Here is a 23,770-nt window from a genome sequence, read left to right as displayed (position 1 = left end):
TGTTTTTCAAATAACTTTCAGATTTGTTTTCTCAGGTACCATAATTCTAGGAAGGAATTTGTTAGAATGGCATCTTTTAGTAATTGTGTCACTGGAACATTCTATCAATAGTTGTAAATTAACATTCTGTAAATTGACATTCTGGTTGATATATTAGTCTCCTAGGATTCTGGTAAGCATGAAATAATTTCCCAAAGCCTGATAATCCTTTGGTGAACAACTCAAATAGATTTCCTGGAATTGCAAATCTAGTGATGAGATATGCGTTTAAAGTATTCTGTTAGTTTTTATCATCTTAATGACAACATTTACTTGGTAAAGTTCTATAAAGTTCCTTGGCCACTTTTGTTATTTTACTTGTAAGAATTAATTTATATCATTTTAATCTCCCTATTATAAGGTATTAGTAAAGAAGATCTATGTATTTATCTATGTATTAAGTATAAGTATTCAGTCCAATTTCACTTAAAAAAAGCAGATAATTGTACTATATTTCCAAAACTGAATGGTAGGGAAAGGCCTGTGTACCACTAATCATCAATGAGTCTAATTTTCCAACAAATCTATGGTTTAAAACATGTCCTGCAAAAAAAAATGTACTAGAGAGTACGTAAGGATAACATAAAATAAATATTACTTTTTGTGTGTGTGATAAGCCTTCACACACACAAAAAGTAATGTTTCTATAACCAAAGAAGATTCTATTTAAAAATTTTATGTTGTTGGGAGATACTATTTTGTTTATTGAAAATAACAATAACAGCAGCAACAAAAACCTTATGGTTTGATAGAACAGTTTGGCTTGTCTGAACTGGTGAGAATTTAACATATTATCCATATGAAACACCTCGCTTGGCCTTAAGACTTAGTTTGGTTCTTTGTGTTATTTAAAAATATATCGTTAAGATGTTTGGAGTCATGAGAGGTGGATGAATTCAAAATCATTATAAAGTTTTAGAGCCTTGTGGAGTTGGTTTGTAAGAAGGATATAACTGAGTAAATTAGAACTATCACAGTTATTGCTACAAAAATTTTGGACTTAGAGTACATTATGATTGTGATTACTTTTGCAAAATGCCACTGGCAATTACACCAGGTATTTAGATAATTTGTGCAAAAAGATGTTTGTTTCTGAAATGCAGATAATTGAGGCAACATGTTCCTAATGTATGAATTATGCAAATAATCATCTCAATGTTATATTCCATTCTATATGTTTAGCCTGAGCTTTTGTTTTTGAGACTCAGTTAATGTCATTCATCCTATGTCCATAGGATGATATTCACACAGTTTGCATGGACTATCGAGGTAGTTATTTTGATAAATTCAAGCTGAATCTTTTGCATTTTCTAAATTTATTCTCTTAAATTATGGGAATGCAATTATTTTTTGGTAGTTCATATTGAATGTGGTACTGATGTATTTCTAAGCATATTATATAATGTTAAAAGTATAGAAAGATGACTCTAGCCATATACATATACAATAAATACTTAACTTTATTAGAGCCTTTTGTTGGACCTTTAATAAGAAACATTACCTTAAGATTAATAATATTGATATTTTGGCTTGGTCATGGATCAAGTGATATTAATATATGAAAACCAAAGTCTTAAAAAAATATATTTTTCAATTCAAAATTGTACCTAAATAAGATGGGGATTGAGCTATTGTATAATGTATATGTCTCATATATACCTCTTAAATTCTTATAAGTATGAATTATTTCAGAATTTACTGTTGCAGTTATTTAATTTAGTGTATGTGGATTTCAGTGTGAGTTAAATATTCTGTAGTTCTGAATGCTGTGATCTGTATCTTTCCCCCCAAAATCCATTGTTGAATCCCTAATCCCCAGTATGATGGGATAAGGATGTAGGCCTTTTGAGAGATAATTAGGTTTAAGTCTTGATCGTAGAGCTTCTATGATGGGATTAATACCCTTCTAAGCATAGGATGTGGCCAGGGTTCTCTCTCTCTCCTATGTGAGGTTACAACAAGAAGGTGGTTCCCTGAACCAGGAAGAGTCCTCACCAGACACAGAATCCACTGGTACCTTGATCTTGGACTTCCCAACCTCCCAAGCTGTGGGAAACAAATGTTTATCGTTTAAGACACCCGGTCTATGGTATTTTGTTATAGCAGCCTGAACTGACAGGCTGCTATATTTAGAATGAAAAGAGAAGACGTTCTTTGTTCATTCTAAAAACATAACTACATTTCTTTCCTAATGTACCCAATCTGGAGTGTGATGGAACAAGTCTCCGGAAAAATCACACTCTGACTCCATTTGTATAAATCTTAGGTTACCTTTAGAATAAAATGTCTGAGGTAGAGAACTGTCAACTCGTCATTGCAGGCCTAGCCTAAATCCTCATTTCTCCAGTGTCATTCCTCATTTCATAGATGCCCTAATACTTTTCAGGATGCCTCAGTGTGAAATAATTTCCACTCAGGTCAAACAAAATAATCATTTGGTGACTGGTTTTGATCTTTGGGCTTGACTCTTAGAAAAGGCAATCCAAAGGCATTAATTGATTTTATTATGTATATATCTCCATAGAACTCATATCATTTCATTACAATTATATAATTGATCCTAACAGTAGAGTAAGTTTCATATCTGAAATGTTTGCTAATAGTGAACATGGCTGAGGAAGCATCCTACAAATATCAGTATTTACTCTTTGGGCTTCTCAATAGATATTTCTCTTCCCAGGCACAATGCAACTGATAACACTGGTTTAACTGAAACTCTCTTTATTAACAGAATCAGTCCACTAAAAATACCTCAATATACACTGTTTTTCACTTACAGTACACTGGAACTGATACCTAGGGGAAACATCATTTTCTACCTGATGTGCTTCAGATTCTGGGTCTATAATTTGGGAAGATTAAGAGCTATGACAACTATGTATAATAAACAATAATAAAATAGAGTAATTATATAAAATTATATAGAATAATTGAATAAATAAATATGCAAGCATAATAATCAGTTAATTAAAATTCTGTGATTTTGGAGACATGAGTCAAAAGGTGTAAGGTAATCTAAAATAATCTAACATGTGCCAACAGAAGTAACCTAGGTAACCAGCAGTCTCAGAGACAAATCAGGGCTAAGGTGTCAGTAAATTCTTATGTAAAGGACAGGGATAAGAGCCACAAAGCTACATGACTCAGATGGTCATAAAATGATTCTTGGTCGAAACAGAAAAGAAAGAAGGACTCTAGACGTCAAAATGTGGCTATTTTAATGCAAAAGCGGATGTGGTGCTATTTTATCTTCAGTACAGCATTTTGTCTGTGCATTCTTCTGATCTTTGCTTTATTATCTCTTCATAGTCACTCAGGCTCCCCAGTCATCATTATTGTTCCACACTGTTCTTTGGCACTCTCATCCCTCATGCTGCTGTTACTCACTGTGGGTCCTCACACCTTCAGATTATTATCTACCTAATTTCCCTCTCATAAAATTACTCCTCCACATTAAATGACATCACTTCTTCTTGTATATTCTGGGTACAGAATAGTGACTTGCCAAATTTGAGTTCACAGGTAAAATCAAGGAAAATATTGTGGCTGATTAAAGAACAAAGGAGCTGTGACTTCAAATGACTCCTACACTGACTGATGTAGAGGTGGAAGCACAGATTTTAGGGAGGAGATTCATGAGCAAAAGTTATTTGGAATAGAACAGCCATATTCATTTGAAAATATTTATTGGACATTTGGGCTAAACACAATTGTAAGCTTTGGTAATATTGCAATGAATTAGACATACAGCATCCCTAGTCATATGGGGCTTATTCTAGTGTGGGGAAACAATGAACTACTAAATAATTAATTAATTTTGATTGATATGACTGCCACAAAAAAAATAAAATCAAGGCAATGATATTGACTGGTGTGGGTGAGTCACTGTGCCTGTGGGGGGAAGGTGGGGTTGGGGTGGGGAGGTGGTCTTCTCAATACCCACTGATCAAGGGAGATCTTTCTGAGAACTGACATTTGAGCAGATACCTGAATAAGGGAAAGCACAAGCCATGCACCTTCAGATATTCTTTTCTTGTAGATTCGGTACAGAGGTCCTAAGGAGGGAGCTTTCTTTGCAGCTCAAGAAAAATTGAGAAAGCCAGTGGGACTAGAGTAAAGAGAGCAAGGAAGATATGAGGTACAAGGGAGGTTTAGAAGCCTTGTAAGCCATATTAAACACTTTCAATTTTAAGTTAAAAGTAGAGGGAATTCATTAGAGATTTTCAGGTGTGGACTGGTATTTTGGAAAACAAGAATACAGATTCAAAGTTTAGAGAAAAACCTGTTGTTTACTAAAACTGCAGAAGAAACAATGACGTAATGGAAGTTGGTAGCCCACTACACCTCATTTCCTGGGTGGCCCTTGTGGAAAATGTGACAAAAAGAAACACTCCATAGAGTTTTGACTTAATGTAGAGCTAAACTTTAGTAAACATAGGTATTTATAAAAATATCAGTGATGTACTTTTGAAAATATTCATACAGGAGAGTAAATCCCAAGAGTCCATCAGTTTGTTAAGACTTTTCTTAGCTGGCAATCATATGTAACATAGAACTCAGAGTATAAAGAATGATGTTTTCTTTTTTGGTGTCATGATATAATTTGTGTTTTACAATAATCGCTTTGGGTGCTCTGTGAGGATTGTTATAGGGCCTGTAGAAGGGAAGCAAAGAGTCCTGTTAAGAAGCTATTGTAGCATCCAGGGGAGAGAAGGTAGTGTCTTGAGCAAGGAAAGTAATAGCAGAGATAGAAAGAAGTGGATAGTTTTAGATGAAGCCCTTAAAATTGGCTGATAAATTTAATAGGTCAGTGGGAAGAGATAAAAATGAAATGAAGGATGAATCCGTATGAGTTACAGGTTGAAAATAATATTTTGCCTAGTGGGAAAAAAAAAGACACCTCTGTGTAAACTGTTTTTGTTTTTGTGGTGTATAGAGAGAATAATAACACTAGAATCTTTTCGAAGTACGTCCACCATAGGAAATGAGATTGGCTTGTAGCTTGGGTTAGAGGAATAGTGGAACAGGGAAGGTACAGATACCTGATATTGGCTCACCATCCCATGTCAGAAACACCTTCTTTGTCTTTTTTCATAAAAACATATACACAGATTGTATGTAGAACTTTGTGACTACCATCAAGAACTGGTGTTTGTTCTGACTATATTTCATGCATTTAAGAAACACGATCAGAGCTAGGAAGAGGAAAACTTTCCTTAGTTAAAGGAAAAGAAAAGAGCACTGTAACATGCCATTGCTTCTGTTCCTGATTCAGGGTGTACCTGCCCACCATATACCAGAGTTGAACTTCTTTAATACCATTTTAATTATTATACCAAGCAGACAGAGCCTTTGCTTGCTCAGTTCAGTTTATTTAATATAATCTAGGGATAAAGTAAGTACATGCTTCTTGATGGCGGTGACATATAAAAGCAAATGCAATTACATCATCCCATCTTTCAGTGGGCATTTTCAAATGTTCTAGCAAAGAAATGTGGTATAAAACCAAAATGTTAATTTCCCACGTAAACCAAGAGGCACATAAATCAGCAAAAACAAAAGTTTCCTTATAGTTTTATCTTTTTAAAATTTTATTTTTACATCCTCTTCTCTGTATTTACATGAGAAACACTAACTCTCGTTAGTGAAGGCAACATCACAGCTTAAGGGACAGTGTTTGAATGGAAGTAAAAATGTTAAGTTAAAATATTCATAAAATATAAGAACAGATATATAGAGAAACAATATGTATTTGGAATATTTCTGATTTTTTTGTGATCTTCAAAATTTCCATCATTCTTGTCTTTCTGACCTAAGCTAGCATATAACTTAAATATAGCCCTTTTCACATAATCTCACCATTGCTCTGATATTCTTTGAAGCCACAATATCTCTCCTGAAAATCGCAGGATCTTCCTGACTGGTCATCTGCGTTCAGATTTATCCCGTTTTATCCACGTAGCACCCATAATTGTGTTTTAAAAGTGCTAAACAGATGTCTAACTTCCTCGCTTGAAATTGTCCCCAGGGACTTTCTGTTAAACACGGCAGATTGCACAAAAGTGTTTATATTATATGTGTTCTTTTTTGGAATTCCATTGTAAATACAGGTTTTTTTCTTTTTTGTTAAGTTTTTAATTGTATTAACCCAAAAAGATAAAAAGAAAGGAAACAAAGTATGTGAGATAATTTTGGTTAAGGAAGGATGGATAATTAAGTGATAAATGAATTAGGTTAATGTTTTTCCACTTTGCTGAGTACAGAAGAGGTGCCAAAATGAACCCTAGATGGCTCAAAAATTAGAGACTCTGAAGGTGTAGATACAGGATAGAGCTAGTAATAAGAGAATTAGCTTAGAACCTCTTTTGAGAATAAGTAGGCTTCTAAATTCTCTCCCCCAGGCTCCATAGTCAGGCAACTTCTTATCTCCTACTTGAGCAGAAAATGGCATGTTTTATTTCTTAAGCAGTTAAACAATGAATGGATTGATAAAAAGAAGTCCCAAGACCACGGCTGTAAAGCAGCCACTACAAATTGGAAAAAGAGAAAGGCAGGTAACAGGAAAGATGTCAAAAGCAAAAGAAGAAATCAATAGACTTCTGTGTGTTTCCACTTACAAAGGAATTTCAGAGTAGTTTGTTTTTTTCTAATTGAAGTATAGTTGATATACAACATTGTGTTAGTTTTAGGTATATAGCAAAGTGATTTAGTTATGTATGTGAATATGTGTATACATATATATATTTTTTTCAGATTCTTTTCCATTGTAGGTTATTACAAGATACTGAATATAGTTCCTTGTGCTATACAGTAGGTCCTTGTTGTTTATTTCTAGTCGTGTGTTTTTGTTAATCCTCAAACTCCTCATTTATCCCTTCCCCCTTCCCCTTCCCCCTTCAGTAGCCATGTTTGTTTTCTATGTATGTGTGTCTGTTCTTGTTTTGTAAGTTCATTTGTATCATTTTTTTTAGATTCCACATATAAATGATGTCATATGATATTTGTCTTTCTGTGGCTTACTTCACTTAGTATCATAATCTCTAGGCCTCTCCATGTTGGTGCAAATGGCATGATTTCATCCCTTTCTATGGCTGAGTAATATTTCACTGTATATATGTACCACATCTTCTTTATCCATTCATCTGTCAATGGACATTTAGGTTGTTTGCATATCTAGACTATTTTAAATAGTGCTGCAATGAACATTGGGGTGTATGTATCTTTTTTAATTAGAGTTTTCATCATTTCCAGATATGTGTCCAGGAGTTCACACTGTATTGCTGTATTATATGATAACCCTATTTTGTAGTTTTTTAAGGAACCTCCATACTGTTCTCCATGGTGTCTGCACCAATTTACGTTCCCAGAGTTGGTGTTTTTTTTTTTTTTAGAATTATGCAATAATTAATTACAGCAAAGAGAAAAAAATTGGAATACTAAAAAAACATGAAAGTTGTTCAAGAAGGAAGTATAATCATATTAAACTACTTTTTTCACTTGTCAATAAAAATGTGTATAGTCATAGTTGTATAGAGTATTAACTGAAAATTAAGGTTGTGGGAAGATGAGGGGAAAGTGTGAATGTATATATATGTGTGTGTATGGAGGGGTATAGAGAATTAACTCCTAATCATATGTAGTAGAAAGTTAATAGATTATATACAAACTTTAAAAACTTTACAATTATAGTATAGACATGCCAGTTAGAATTATGGAAATAAATACAATTGAAATAGCTAAATGAATTCAAAGACAGTAGAGAGAGGTGAAGTGGACACTGGTGGTTTTCACTTTAAGCCTTGTTGGGGTGTTACTTTTTAAATCATGTACATTTACTATGTGATAAAAATTTTAAAATCACATTTAAAACAAAATAATCACCTGGTTTTACAGGTTATTATGAAGTCCATCTGCTTACTGTGTGTAGTTTACATACTTCTGCCAATCTCTGCTGCGTCATCTTTTCTTGTTCATCCATATTTTAGTTATGGATGCTCCTCCTACCTCTACTCATTTTTGGAACATACCAAGCTCATTACTCCTTCGTAGGCTCTGCCCCCAAATCTCCACACGCCTAACATCTTCTCGTCACACTGAGCTAAGTTCAAATATCATCCCTCTCAGGATGCCCTCTGTGATCAGTCACTGTAAGTCATTGTCCTGTCTTATTTTCTTCATAATGCTAATATAGTCTAATGAGAAGGGGACCATATAAGGGATCCACAGCTTGATCACACCCAAATATAGTTTCATCACAGAACCACATTTTGTAAAAGTAGAGCAGAAAATTTCAAGACAAGTTACTTTAAAATTTCCCTGGCTTCATTTATGAGCATTTACGGAATATCCTTCATGATTTAGCAATAAACTGCATTATAGATAATTTAAGGGAACCAAAACTGTTATTGGTATAGATAGTCTAATTTAGGTATAAGTGTGAAAATGACATCAAAGTGATGTGAAATCAGCAAAATCTAATTTTAAAAACAACAGGGATTTGACTACTGTATTAGTTACCTATTTCTGCATAGCAAATTACCCCAAAACTTAGTGGCTTAAAAACAGCAAACATCTATTATCTCACACTTTCTCTGGGTCAGAATTTCAGGGGGTACTAAGCTAGGTGGTTGTCATAGGGTTTCTCATGAGGTTGTAATGAAGATGTTGGCCAGGACTACAGTCATCCAGTGGTTTCACTGGGACTGGAAGACTGCCTTCCAAGCTCATTTTTGTGATTATTGGCAGTAGACTTCTCTCCCATGTGGGCTTCGGCACAAGGTTGCTCATATATCTTCATACCATAGCAATGGGATTCCACGAGGGTGAGTGATCCAAAGAGAGAGAGAGAGCAAAATGGAAGTTATAATACCTTTTATGACTTATTCTTGGAAATCACACTGTGTCATTTCTACCACATTTCTATTTATTTACTTTTTTAACTTTTTATTTTATATTGGAGTATAGGTGATTAACAATGTTGTGTTAGTTTCAGGTGCACAGCAAAGTGATTCAGCTATACATATGCATGCATCTATTCTTTTCCCATTTAGGTTGTTACATAATATTGAACAGAGTTCCCAGTGGGTCCTTGTTGGTTATCCATTTTAATAGAGCAGTGTGTACATGTCAATCCCAAACTCCCTAACTATCCCTCCCCCCACCCTTCCCCCTTGGTAACCGTAAGTTCATTCTCTAAATCTGTACCACATTCTATTTAGTACAAGGCAGTCACAAAGAACAGCCCACATTTCAAGGGGAGGAGAATTAATCTCTACCTTTTGAAAGGAGGAGTATCAAAAAATTAAAATTTGTGGACACATTTTTAGATTATCATAACTGCTGTCTTATTATCAATTAGCTTATTTATTGCTTTGTCTAGTGCTGTGCTATTCTCTAGTGCTTGAATATTATAAGCTGTCACAGAGACATGAACTAAAGTGCAGTCTTTTAGTTCCCTCTGGGAAGCAACTAATATTTGTGGAATACCTGTTGCATGTCATGGTACTGGATTCTTAATATTTGTCATCTGATTTAGTCCTGTGACTGCTTTGGAAACTGGATATTATATTTATTTAATAGAGAAACAGAGGCTTTTACGGAGTAGAACATCCTCTGAAGTAGGGAACTAGGATGAGCTAATGCCATACACTTTTTGCTTTCCTTTGGTATCATCGCACTAGCGGCCTTTGATCCACTTTGGCTGCAGACAGGTTTCGTTTGATACACAGAATGCTTCATAAGTTTTAAAAATTAGCTTATCATATTTAAGAACTTGGAGACTGCAAATGAAATCCAGAAATTCTTATTTGGGGCTCCTATGACACAATAAAGCACTTCTATATCAAAACAATCGGCTGAGATTGTGGCTGCTCTTCCAGGTAGAGGAATACTTTTGAGCCATCATCTAGGTTTGTCATCGTCTTTCCTAACATGTTTTGCCTATTTATGTTATCTTTCTAATCCTTGTGGACATTTATGTTTGCTGTCTCTGGTAGTTGAAAATAATATAGCAAATAAAGAAGAAATAAATGACTCAAATTTGTCAATGTATAATTTTCAAAAAGTTAAAAACATGACTCATACAGATATATAATGCATGTATGTTAGCAAATTATTTAGCTCATTAATAAGAGAACCTGCAGGATGGTAAATGTGGTTCAAAGGAGTGCAGAAAAGACTGAAGTACTTGCAATCAATGACACAAAAAATTTCTGATTTAAGACTGTAAAGTTAATTATAAAACTAGTTAATACCATTCTGGACAGTAAAACTGGGGTTATATTTACTGCCTGATGGATATCATTGAATAAAAATTATTTTTCATTTATCAATATATACATTGCTATTTAAATTCATAGAGATTGGAACTTAAAATATTAAATTGTAAATTAAACAAAGGTTTAATCCCCAGGGGAATTAACCAATCTCTGAAAGGGCCTATTAGACCGTGGTCCAGTCTGACATTAGAAGCACGTGCAGACATTTCCTTTATATTTTTTCTTAGCAAGATTTTGACTTTTGTTCTCAAGTATTTTGTGGCATAAACTATTCTTTTGAATAATACTAGAATAGTATTATTTTGCTAGAGCTGCCATAGCAAAGTACCACGTACTGGGTGGCTCAAAAAACAGAAATCTATTTTCTCATAGTTCTGAAGGCTGGAAGTCTAAAATCAAGGTTCAGGAGGGTTGGACTTTCTGAGAACTCTCTCCTTGGCTTGCTGATGGCCTTTCCTCTGTGCACAGGTATCCCCAGTGTCTCTGTGTGTCCTAATCTCTTTTTATAAGAACACCAGTAAGTTTGATTTGGGGTGCACTCTAATGGCCTCATTTTAATGTGATAACCCCTTTAAAGATTTATTTCCAGATACAGTCACATTTTGAGGTGCTGGGGGTTAAGACTTTAACATGTGAATTGGAGGGGAAAACAATTTAGTCCATTATAGTGAACATATATTACATTTTAGTTTAGGTTCTACCTTCACCATTTCTGGTAACTAATTAATTACTTGCCTTGTGATGTGATGAAAAAGCTGATGTAACATTTTTTTATCCAGTTATAGATTATCATAAGTATACATCATTTTTTTAAACTTTTCCCTTGAATATTTAAATTAATTTCCACTGGTTACAACTTTAAGTTTTTACACCTAGCACATATTGGGTTTCAAAAAGATTGTTAAATTACTTATATAATACTTGAAAAGTTTAAAAATACTTTCAGTATTTTTTCACTGTAAATTGAAGTTTACCAATATTGATATTTCGATTATTTTATGATTCAGAAATAAGTGGTCAATACTTTCAGATGTTGCAGATACGAATAGAAAAGTAAACTTTGCTTTTGGCATTTAAGAAATTCTGAATGACCAAAAAACAGCTATTTGAAAAGAACAATGAGGGCAAAATCCTGGTGACTTTGGCTGAAGAATGAGTAAAAGGCAACTAGAGAAACATAATAACAGGAACATATTTAATTTTTTCTGGTAATAGTGAAGTAATAAGGGTCTTACTAAAATTTTAGACATTTTTGTAATGTCGTAAAAATCTCCTAAATTGTTCAAATCATTTTACCCAAGTTTATTTACTTACCTCTCTATATCTATCATCTGTCTGTCTGTCAATCTATCAGCTTGCTTAATTGAACTCTTTAATTGCTTTAATTCTCCAATCTTACTAAAAATCACATTAAAAGCAGATGGAAACTTCAAATACAGGAAAAGGAAACAAAGCCAATACCCACAGTTCCTGTTTGGCTAATTATTAGGTTCTTTAGTGAGACCTTGCTGCTTCAAACTAGGATGTTATTAACAATAACTGTTGTTTCAGTAGCAGAGCATCTTTCTGCAGTGATACAGAGTTGAGAGAAGGTGTGAATGCTGTCAAACAGCTCTTTTGTCTGAATTTACAATTCCATAGACTAAATCAACTGCATGCCTAGCATGAGAGATGGGTCATTGAATGGACTTTGGCACATACTTTATCTGAACCCTAGGTATTTGAAATGACATTTGAAACAGTGGGTTCTGTTCTCTAGCTGATATAATAATGCAAAGGGAATACAAAACAAAGCTAAGTATACATTTCCACATTTTTGGAGACAGAAAAATGGTTCAGATTTTTTTTTTCAAAATCCTGGTTGTTGAACTGGTTCATGTAGTTTGTAGAACATTTGAATGCTTACGTTTCCATATAAAGACTGTGCAATTCAGAAATGAAACTGTAATTGATGGCCTGAAAATCTTTATCCAGTGAATTGCAATATCCACTTTCTGCTCGTCCTTGTAGAGATTGATAGAAATTTCCACAAAATTGCTGCTTTCTCTACCGTGCTTTGACTATATATATAATGATGGCTCATGCATCTATGTTAGTCTTTCTATTGAGAGAATATCATTCACTGTAGCAACATGTTAGAAAGTCTTTTGAAGCAGAGTAAGAAAAACGTTTAGGTTCAGATTGTAGAAGAAAACTCTACTTAGTCAATGAATCATAGATCCATAGTGAGTTCAAACAAGGAGATATCAAATTATAATTTCCACTAGTTAAAAATATGACTGTCATAAAAATTCAGGAATGAATATGGACCAGAAATTTATTTATGGCATTATTTGAGGAACCATCCCAGTATTGATCTAAGAGCATTAGCAGAATTGCATATTTATAGGCATCTTAAAGAAAAGGAAAGTTTAAATGAGATTTTTAGTTGTCTAAAAATGGTCAATGCCTCACAGGCTAAGAAATGATAACTTTTGGGGTTATCCTTTCTACTAGATAAATATCAACAGGTTAGCATGAAATTTCACACTGTATAGTCCTGATCAAATAGAAAATACTCAAGTCAAAAAAAGATACATTCTTCTAGAACTGCACTATCCACATGAGTCATTAGCTTCCTACTTTTTAAAAATTTATATTTGAATTAATTAAAATGGAATACAATAAAGATTCAGTTTTTCAGTCATACTAGCTACATTTTAAGTGCTCACTAGACACAATTGGTTAGTCATTATTTTCTTGTATGGCATAAATAATAGAATATTTCCATCATTGCAGAAAGTACTATTCAACAGCACTCTTCTAGAGAATTAATTGATCTTTGAGCAGTCCCATTTTACAGTGCCTACATATGCCATCAAAAGAACGTATCACCCCTCCTTTTGCTTTATTTCCAAGTATTGTATACTTTTTCTTTTTAGATAAAGGGATTTACAGCTCTCCTTTTCCACCCATCCTTTTTTTAAATAGAAGAGGACCTGAAAATAAGGGTTTACCTTGGTTGACAAAAAGTATTTACTCCTCTTCCTACTAAACATTTGGCTATGTCATGGGACCATGTATGCCCATTGGGTTAAATGAACTATTTGGACAAATGCAAAAACTAGGAGAAATATTTTATTACAAATATCTATTCTTTAGGATTTACAAACTCTTTGTTCTGTTGTCTAGGTCATCCTCAGTCCTTAGGTAGCAAGAAGAAAGGTATCCAGAGGTAGTCATTATTTTATAGAATAATTAAATACTTATTTTGGCATAGCATGAAATTGTCTCTTCCATTTTTTATCATAAAACTATCTATACTTCTTAAATAACTTCTGTGGTGGTTTGGGCAGACCTATGTATTCTTTGGCTTATGATACTAGATTTGCATCTGTGATTCAATGATTTGTGTGTGTGTGTTTTTTTTTTTTAGATGTGCAACAAATGGCAATTGACTGGCTCACCAGAAATCTCTATTTTGTGGACCATGTTAGTGACCGGATCTTTGTGTGTAATTACAGTGGATCTGTGTGTGTCACCCTGATTGACCTGGAACTTCATAATCCTAAGGCAATAGCAGTAGATCCAATAGCAGGGTAAGAAATTCTTCTTTATAGTGTTTGATCTGAAATAATTTTCATTTAAAAAAAATCAGAGTCTGATGAGCGTTATGGAATGTAAGAGAACAGGCTCAAAAAGTTTTTTTTAATGTTGATTTGAACAGTTGTACTGCAGGAAGGAAAAAAAGAAGTTGTAATCTACCATGCGGGAACTGGGACATACCAATTCCTTAACACATCAGTATTGCAGGGCTAACCTGAGACACAAACAACCTGCTACTCTCCCAAGAATGTTTTGGGGTTGCCAGAGAAGACCCTCAGCATAGCTTTAGGTTAAAGAAAGGAGACCTACGTTACTTAGCAGTGGACCTTGTGGTTAGCCGACTTCAAAAATGCTACTTGAAAGATGGACTATTAACAAACTTAGGTCCAACACAACGTTTGGGATTTATGAAAGGCGCATAATACATGTTCAAGGGTATTAGTAAAACATTACGGTTGTCTTTGTTGAAACCATTTTTTTTTCTCTCACTACTGGTATGTAAACCCTGTATTACTGTGGAGTTACTGAATTGATCATCAGAATTCGTCTTTACTTTTTCTTTGACTTTCCAACTTTGCAAGCCCCTTTATTGGTTAAAAAGAGGCCTTATTTTATCCGAACTTCTTTTAGCTAATAGGCTTATTCATCTTTTTCTAATGTTTCATAATTTGTCCAAATATAGGTACATATCTTTAAGTTCCCAATAACTTTGTTCATATAATTATAAAATTAATATGGGAATTATACTTTAATTTTACAAATTAAATTATAATTTAATATTATATTTATTATATGAAGTTCTGTAAATTCAGTTTTTTACCAGTAACTAATGGGAAAGGATACTCTCAAATTAATGACATAGTGTACAACTTGGGTTGGAGGCGCTGGTGCTTTTTTCAGACGTAAGTTGTAGCAAAGATTTGAAAACTACAATATTATCCTTCTTATTGTTTTAATCTTCCCCAGGCAGTTCAGGCTGAAATGTCTCATGAACATATCCTAAACTGCCATAAGCCTCCATTCAATAAATGGGAAAATATTTACTCAAGAAACAGCTGTCATCCATATGTGGACTTTTGTCACTCTTTACTTAAAGTCTGATTGAATATTAAGATGCATCATCACAATGGTTCTGATTTTGACAAGAACAGCTTGCACGTAAGAGCTTTGCTAGGAAGGCTGTGTAATATAATTCTTGAATGTAGCTCTATTTGTATTTGCAGCAGATGGTTACTTGACTCAATCTGACTGCAGTGATGCTTCAAAAGACATTAGTAAAAGAAGTTGTATTTAAACTGATTTGTTTGGGTGTTGGATAAGGGTAGTAAGGAAGAATAGGAAATTTACAAATGTGCTAACAGCATTCTTTTGGCATTCTGTTTAGAAATATATTTGCTTGCGTGTTTTTCCCTGGATGTGCTAACGGAATTTAAACTTAGCCTTGAGATAGTCTTGTCTGTCAAAAATGTTAAAAGGTGAAGCTATTGTGTTTCTCCCCTTTTTATACCACCTTTATCCTTCCCCATTCTTAAAAACAAAGATCCAGAGACCCTTTTCAAATAAAACTGCCAATCTGAAGTATATGTGACACCATCTCTCTTTCTGAACAGCAGCATGTTTTATTTTCTCAAGCTTCCTGTTTCTCCCTGTCATTACATGAAAGAACCATATTTTGTCATTTTTGTGAAAGAAATTAGGAGTAGAAAACCCCCACATTGTTTGCGCTCGTTCTCTGCTGGATTCCTTTAGGCCTAGTAACTGTTTAAATGTAATTTTGTCATGTATCATTTATCACAATAGGTTTTCTGAAATTTTTTTTTGAGTTTGCTCTGTCTCTCAATCACTGCTTTTCAATCATGAATTTTAGAAATCAAAGAAGGAAAAGCTCTGCTCTTTTATAAATATAGTTCTGTTTGCAATAGAACACTTTTAAAATTATTCTATTTTTCTTTCAATACTGTATCAGAAATTTGGCGAGGGTTAATGTAATGCTATCTAGGGAAGGAACAGCAAGTTTTTTCTTTCCTTCTTTTTTTTTTTTTTTTCCTTTAACTTCTACTTTTCGGTAGCTCAGAGGTAATTTGAATAGTTGAGGTTAGAACAACTCAGCATGACCTACTAAAGGGGACATGCACCGCCAGTGGAATTTCTCCCACTTTTTCTTAATTATCTGAGGTGTAATTCTTTGTCTCTGTCTGTTATAACTTCAGTTCAGAAAACATCAGAATGTCTTAAAAGTCTGACCTGACTCTTAGAGCTTGGCTTTAATAGGTATGGAAATAGATGGAGATTTGCCTTACCTCCCCACAGGCTATGTTGAAAAAAAATATTTTTTACTTGCCTGTACTTTTAACTTTACTTTTCTCAACCTCCTATTCCAATTTTATCTAAGAAGTGTTACAATATTATCATTACTGTCATTCTAAAATTTTAAAATTTATTTTTTCATTTCTCCATGGGTTGAATATAGATTAGTAATTTTCTCTAGAAAATCAATATGACTTGGACCAGGCTCCAATCCAGATTTGCCAGGAAGAGATTGTTTATGCATTCTCTTTGTTTTTGTGATGTTGATATTGAGTCATTAGTTCAGGCTATTTTTCTGGAGATACTTCTTGAGATTTTCTTCTTTTCAAATTTTAGCAATATTTTCTTCCAATGGTTTCTTAAAGAAATTTCTAAAATTATTGCTATACAGTCATGAGAGTTTGAAGGTGGCATATAGATAATAGTCCAACCAATATCAAAACTAACTTTTCTGGTAGTAGTTATTAGAGCTCTGTTTGTTTAATGATTACGAGTTTAACCTGGAGTCACTCTCCATAGGATCGAGTCCTGGCTACACCAGTTACTAGCTGTGTGATGTTGGATGCCTCTTTGTGTCTTTATTTTCTTATCTTAAAAATATGAAAAGTGATAATCCATTAAAGGGCTGTTGTGAGGATTAAATAATGCCAAATATGTAAACACTTTAATACTTGCTGCGTTGTAGAATATGTGAAGTTCGCTTTTTCACGTTGCTTCAAAAATAACTTCTAATCTTTCCAACACTTACAATATCATTGTGAATAGAGTGATGAGACCAATATTCTGCCTTATTAAAGATGATCTTTTCATTTCTATCCTGATTCTCCTTCTACTACAGACGCTCCTAAAATGGCTTACTTCATGTAGACTAAATCTATCATATAATCAAGTACTGAGTAAAAAGAGGGGAAATTAGAAAATAGAGTGGTATGGCCTGGGAATAAAGATGAAAGTTCATGGGATGTTGGAGGATAAACGTATAGAGTAACCATGGTTATAGGGAAAAATTAGCAGAGGAAACATTACTTTAATAATTGTTGTGAAAGATATGTTTGGATTATCTTCAAGGTCTTTCAGAAGATAAAGATAAAATCCCTTCATTGTTACCTTTGTGAGTTGAACTGTACTTTTTAATATTAAATTATTTCAAAAATAAACCATATAGTGTTTGAGTTTGATGGGGGTTATAACTGAGGACAGTAGTGAAACTAGTTTACAATTTTGGTTCTAAGGTATGGCTCTAAGCTTCCTATTAGGTTAAAATCATCACACTAAACTTGATACATTTTACCATGAATGTCAAATTGTTACAACGATATTGCAAAAGAGAGGATCCGTTAGTCCTAAACATGATAAATGTTAGAAAAAGAGAGTAAAATTAAAGAGATATTTTAGGGATGAAGTTGGATTTGAAATTTTGGGGAAAATATTTTGGGGGACTTGAGGTACCATGTATAGAACTCATATTTAATAGAGTTATGTGGGATGGCCAAATTGAGGGAGAGGGGAAATCTCCCATACCACGTGAAACAGCAGGCTGACTATGTTCCAAGTACTGTGTATACCCTTTCTCTATGTAGGATGGACTTTTGACTTGTAAAGAATGAAAGACAGAGTGATCTGTAAGATTTAATTGTGAAGCCACGATCCCATGTCAGTATCAAGGGGGAAAATGTGTTGTCTTTGTTCTCTATAAAAGCGGTCCATCTGCTAGGAAGCAGAGGAGGACTGAAACTTAAAGTCTCAGAAGCTGAATTCACACAGGAGTGATTGACAGTATTTAATAGTTAACAAACCCTTTCCCATCACCCTCCTGGATCACCAGTGTTGGTGAAACTAGTCATGGCTGAGAAATTAAAAACAGAGTCAAAGTTAACAGCCATCAGGGAGCAGGACTGACTAATGAAATTCTAATCTGAGATGCTGTGTGAATGTTGAAAGCTAGAAAATGAAGCAGGTCTGCCTATGCCCTTGAAAGAAGTTTTGTAACAAGGAAAGCCTTGGGGTAGATACCAAATTTCTCAAGTCCTTTAGGTGGCTCCTAGAGCCAGCCCAGGTACCAAGTTAAAGCCTGAACTCACTAGGCACTTTCAGTAGAACAGTAGAATTATTGCAGAGTTTTGACTATTAAACCCCTCAGGCTACAGCAGTTCTCCTTTATCCACAGTTTTGATTTCTGTAGTTTCAGTTATGTGGTCAACCATGGTCCAAAATAGTAAATGAAAAATTCCAGAAATAAATAATGTGTGAGTTTTAAATGGCTTGCTCTTCCGAGTAGTGAAGTACCATCCAGCTCCGTCCCTGCTGGGATGTAGATCATCACTTTGTCCCTTGTACCCTGACTGTTAGTTACTTAGAAGTCTAGGTTATCAGATCCACTGTCACAGTATCATAGTCCTTGTGTTCAAGTAACCCTCATTTTACTTAATAATGTCCCCAAAGCACGAGAGCTGTGATGCTGAATTCAGATATGCCAAAGAGAAGCCATAAAGTGCTTTCTTTAAATAAAAAGGTGAAAGTTCTCGACTAAATAAGAAAAGAAAAAACTTGTATGCCAAGGTGCTAAGATCTATGGTAAGAACAAATATTCTATCCATGAAATTGTGAAGAAGGAAAAAGCAGTTGATGCTAGTTTTGCTGTTATACCTGAAACTGCAAAAGTCATGGCCACAGTGCATGAATCCTTAGTTAAGATGGAAAAGGCATTATATTTTACAATAATTAAGATATTTTGAGAGAGAGAGACCACATTCACAAAACTTTTATTATAATATTATATAGCATATCATTATAATTGTTTTATTTTATTATTGTTATTGTTGTTACTCTCTTACTGTGGCTAATTTATAAATTAAACTTTATCTCACACACACACACACACACACACACACGCACACACATATACACATATAGAAAAAGCATACAGTCAGCCCTCCATATCTGCAGGTTTTGCATCTGTGCGTTTTGCATCTATGGATTCAACCAACCATGAACTCACATCCGTGGATTCAATTTGGAATTTCAGCCCATGGTTGGTTGAATCCACAGATGTGGAGGGCTGACTGTATTTATTGTACTACACCATTTTATGTAAGAGAGTGGCTGTTGGTATTCATGAGGGCTTCTGGTACCAATCTCCCATAAATACTGAGGGACAACTGTATATATATATATATATATATGGTTTGGTACTATCCATGGTTTCAGGCGTCCATCCAGTGGAGGTCTCTGAGTGTATCCCCCATGGATAAGGGAGAACTGCTGTACACTCTGGGCAAATTAAAGCTACAGATTGTACCTCCACCACTAACCACTACCTATTGATTTTAGGATTCAGATAATTCTAAAGTTTCTATGGGTTTGAACATTAAGAAGTATCTAAAGATACCCCCTTATGTATTATTTTCTCCTCTTGGAAATATCGGTCTTGGAGGGTTGGCTGTCATCTTGCAATTCATGACTACCCCTAATCTTTTGAATTTCATATTCATCTTTTGATATGTTGCAAGTTGTGAGTCCTGACTTTTTAAGGAAGAACTACCCTCTACACATACCTGCATACCCACACACAAAAACATTATCTGTATCTGGATAGATATTTCCCATGTCCTTCACCACGGCAATATAGCCATGTGTCTGGTTCCCACTATCAGATGCAACTCCCTATTGTTCAAGGAGCGAGATGTTTCTTGAAGATAATGTAAACTTAGTCTCCCTCAGTATCTTCTTGTATATTCCTCTTCATTAGAAGAAAAACTCAGAAAGAACGTGGTAACATCTTAATAGCTCCAATAAACATTCTGCTGAATTTATGTACTGACCTGTTGTAATTTCCCTTTTGGACATCTTGAACTTAAAGTTTGGTTTTGTTTGGTTTGTTTTAAAGGTTCAGTAACAGAATGAAGTGCCAAAAGTATATTTTGGTCTGTTCATTTGTTTTTGAAATGATCTTGGTCCTGAACACAGCAGTAGTACTCAGGTAGGCAGACCTTTGAATTCATCCCTATGTATGAGAATGCCAAGGAAGTCACTTGTTCACTTCTCCTTATATTCAGTGCATGATTAATGCAGTACAGTGAAAACATTCTTAGTCTTATAAATTTGTATTATTTCAAAAATTTTACCAATATGTTTTCTTACCTGTATCAACGAAATTCATGTGGATATCATTATAGCACAAGCTATATTTCTATCTTTGTATCTATCTATAAGCTATCTAAATATCTATGTGCATATTCCCCATTTTACATTACTACTACCTTGTCTGAGTCTAACAATTGTGGATGTAGGTTCATAGAGAATTACCTAAGAAATTGACATCTACCTATCTTAGGCCAACTTACTAAGTGTCTTAGGAAAGTTATCACCTGCCACTTCAATCCAAAGTTCCTTTCAGGAGTTGCTGATGTGCAAAGGCAAGGAAATATGAATATACAGGTATGTTTTTCATGGTCTACACTATTTCGACTAAATTTAGTGGTTCAGAGGCACATTCAAGAGCATAAATCCCTATGAACTGTTTTATATATGACTCAGTTTTTTTTCTTCTCATTAATTAATTTTGTCTAGGTTCAACCTCTTTCCAAGTTCCTCCACAGACATTCCCTCAAGTGAAGGTTTATGTATGGCATCACCTTTAATTACTGTCTCCTTCAGTTACAAATGATTATTCTATTATATTATAATTAGCCTGGGAATATGGAAGAGCAACTTGGAGTGACTTATTATGTTCAGTATAGCCTTTCCTGGAACCTTAACCCGCACTGATTTAACTCCCACAGTGTTCTTGACTCATATCATTTACAGTGTCAAGATAACACAAAACATTCTACATCTCTATTTGTTCTCTTTGCTGTTCTCTCTCTGTCTCATTTTTTTTTACTGTATATGTTTTTACTGTATATGCTAAGCTTATCTCTGAACTACTGAGTTCAGTAGTTTATTTCTAGTAATCATATTTAATGTCTTCCCAACCTTCAAGCCACTCCATTAAAGAGATTTCTTCTCTGAATTCTCACTGATTAATGCTGTCCACTCAAATAAAGTAGGAGAAAATCTGTGTACAGCCTAAATTATGAAGGAATTTTTTATTTCACCTAAAAATCTAGGTTTGGGACAGTCCCTGGGTTGGTTAATTTACTGGCTCAACAATTTCATTTACCGCCTGGCTTCCTCCTATCTCTTATTCTGTTACGTTATCTTTACTGTGGACTTTTCAAACTAATGCCCCTGTGGCCATAAGACAGCTACTGACGTTTCAGGGATCCCATGTAGAAACACGGTACTCAGTTCAAAAAACAGCATTATTTCTTCCTTTAGTGTAGAAGCATTCCCAAAGCAGATATTCCCTTATGTCTTCTTGGTCAGAACTGGGTACATGTCAACCTACATGAGACAACCATAGACAGTTGTTACCACTGGCACATGAAAGACAGAGGGACATGGTAGCAAATACATGATAACACAGAAGAAAGAAAAATGGATTATGAACCAATATAATCTTCTACAGACACTGTATGACAGTCCCTTCTCATGTGCAACCCTTTGTTTTTCTCAGACACCAAGGGACCTCTTTTCACTTAGCTAAACCTGTTTGGAATATGTACAAATATTGTTTTCCAGCCCTTCATTTCATCTTCCCCAAGAGTTCCTCTATTTCCTTTTAGCCCAGAGTGTTAAAACTCATTCGGAGGAATATATTTCTTATCACTTTTCAAGGCAAATGACAGTTGCTTTTTGTTTCTTTGTTTTCTGTACATTTTTCTACAATACTGAGGAGAGGCTGGGGTGGAGGCATTGTAGATAAGACTCCACTATGTCTTTAAAGATATAGTTTAAGAAGCTGGTGGGAGCTTTTATCCTGTCAGATTTTCTAACACTTTTGGAAGCTATGTGAATATTTCTCAGCCACTGGGACACTATTAAGTAAATTATTGTTTCACTTATAAAATGATTCTAAAGTGGCATGAAAGCTTTCTTATGCTCTGTCAGAGAATAGTTTACATACGGGAAGAATTTGTGCTGTTATTAGAAAAGAAGAATTTCATATTTTCAAGTAGCTGAAGTTTATTTCTGTTTCCTACATAGAGTTCTATGAAAACAAGATGTAGTAATAAGCCAGTGTTACTGCTTTTGAAAATAAATGGACAACTTTCCTGAAGTACTCTGGTGTGATCAGGGAATCAAAGATAATGATATAATCTATTCTTTTATGGGGCTTGGAGTATAACAGAGTTACGCATCAAAATATTAAATCAGAAGACAGGGTTACTATAGTTTACCCCCCAAAATTATAGATAATAAACAAAATACTAAGCAGTAATTTATTTAACATTTCTGAGATAAATAATGGAGCAGGCATAAATGTTACTAAAAAAAAAAATTGAGAGAATCTTGGTTTGTAATACCACAAAGGAAAGTATAAAACTTAAAAATAATGAAATAAGTACTTGACGTTATCCCCTTGTTCACGTAACATAAATTCAGGATTTTGCCATATACATTATAATCATACTCAACAAAAGAAAAACAAAAACAAAATTAAGAAAAAATGAAAAAAAAACAACAAAAACAAAAAAAGCACAAGAACAAGAAGTAAAAACAACATTCAGCTTTTATGCTGAGTTAAATTTTGTTCTGCTTGACTGCTGAGCCTTGCAGGATATTGAACCAAATTTGATATTTTCCCTTGAGCCAGATTCTCAGTGGTTTGATTTGGGAGAAATTAACATGGCTTTTAGGGTCAAGGTGGATGTTTTCCAATGTCAAGTGATTTTTACTCAACTTTATTTTTTTTTGAATCATGCAAAGAGAAAAGGCAAATCTTTATTTGGTATTCTTTCGGTTTTCCCTGGGTAATTGTCTTTGTTAGCAGTTGTAAAAATTGTGCTTAGGCAGAGGGCATCACACTTCCTGATTACAAGTTCTACTATAAAGGTACAGTCATCAATACATCAAACTTAAGTTTCTAAACAGTAAAAGAAACCATCAACAAAGTAAAAAGATAACCTACAGCATGAGAAAAAGAAATTGCAAATAATATATCTGATAAGTGGTTAATATCCAAAAATATATAGGTAACCCATACCAGTCAGTAGCAGAGAAACCAACCCAGTTGAAAAATGGACAAAGGACATAAATAGACATTTTTACAAAGAAGATATGTGAAAGGCCAACATATAGATAAAAAGATGTTCAGCATCATTAGACTTTATAGGACTGCAAATTAAAACCACAGTGAGATATCAACTTATACTTGTTAGCATGGCCATCATCAGAAAGACAAGAGATAACAAATGCTGATGTGGATATAGAGAAAAGGGAACCCTTGTGCACTGTGAATGGAAATGTAAATTGGTATGGAAAACAGCATGGAGGATCCTCAAAAAATGAAAAATAGAACTACCATGTGATACAGCATTTGCAATCCTGGGAATGTTGCCAAAAGAAATGAAAACACTAATTTGAAAACATACTTTCATCCCCATGTTCATAGTAGAATTATTTACAATCACCAAGACATGAGAAAAAACCTAAGTGCTCATTGATGGAAAAATTTGATA

General features: G+C 34.2%; 1 protein-coding gene across 1 annotated transcript in view; it reads left to right on the top strand.

Moving 5' to 3' along the window:
• The window catches only part of LRP1B (LDL receptor related protein 1B), a 1,778,947-nt gene that overhangs the window by 842,033 nt on the left and 913,144 nt on the right, over positions 1-23,770 (top strand). Inside the window, exon 7 of the mRNA XM_057745031.1 lies at positions 13,732-13,894. Within this exon, the coding sequence (XP_057601014.1) occupies positions 13,732-13,894 (163 nt within the window). The remainder of the gene's footprint in view (positions 1-13,731; positions 13,895-23,770) is intronic.

Source organism: Hippopotamus amphibius, chromosome 8, assembly GCF_030028045.1.
Source record: "Hippopotamus amphibius kiboko isolate mHipAmp2 chromosome 8, mHipAmp2.hap2, whole genome shotgun sequence".
Lineage (NCBI taxonomy): Eukaryota > Metazoa > Chordata > Mammalia > Artiodactyla > Hippopotamidae > Hippopotamus > Hippopotamus amphibius.
This window is presented reverse-complemented; position numbering and strand designations above follow the sequence as displayed.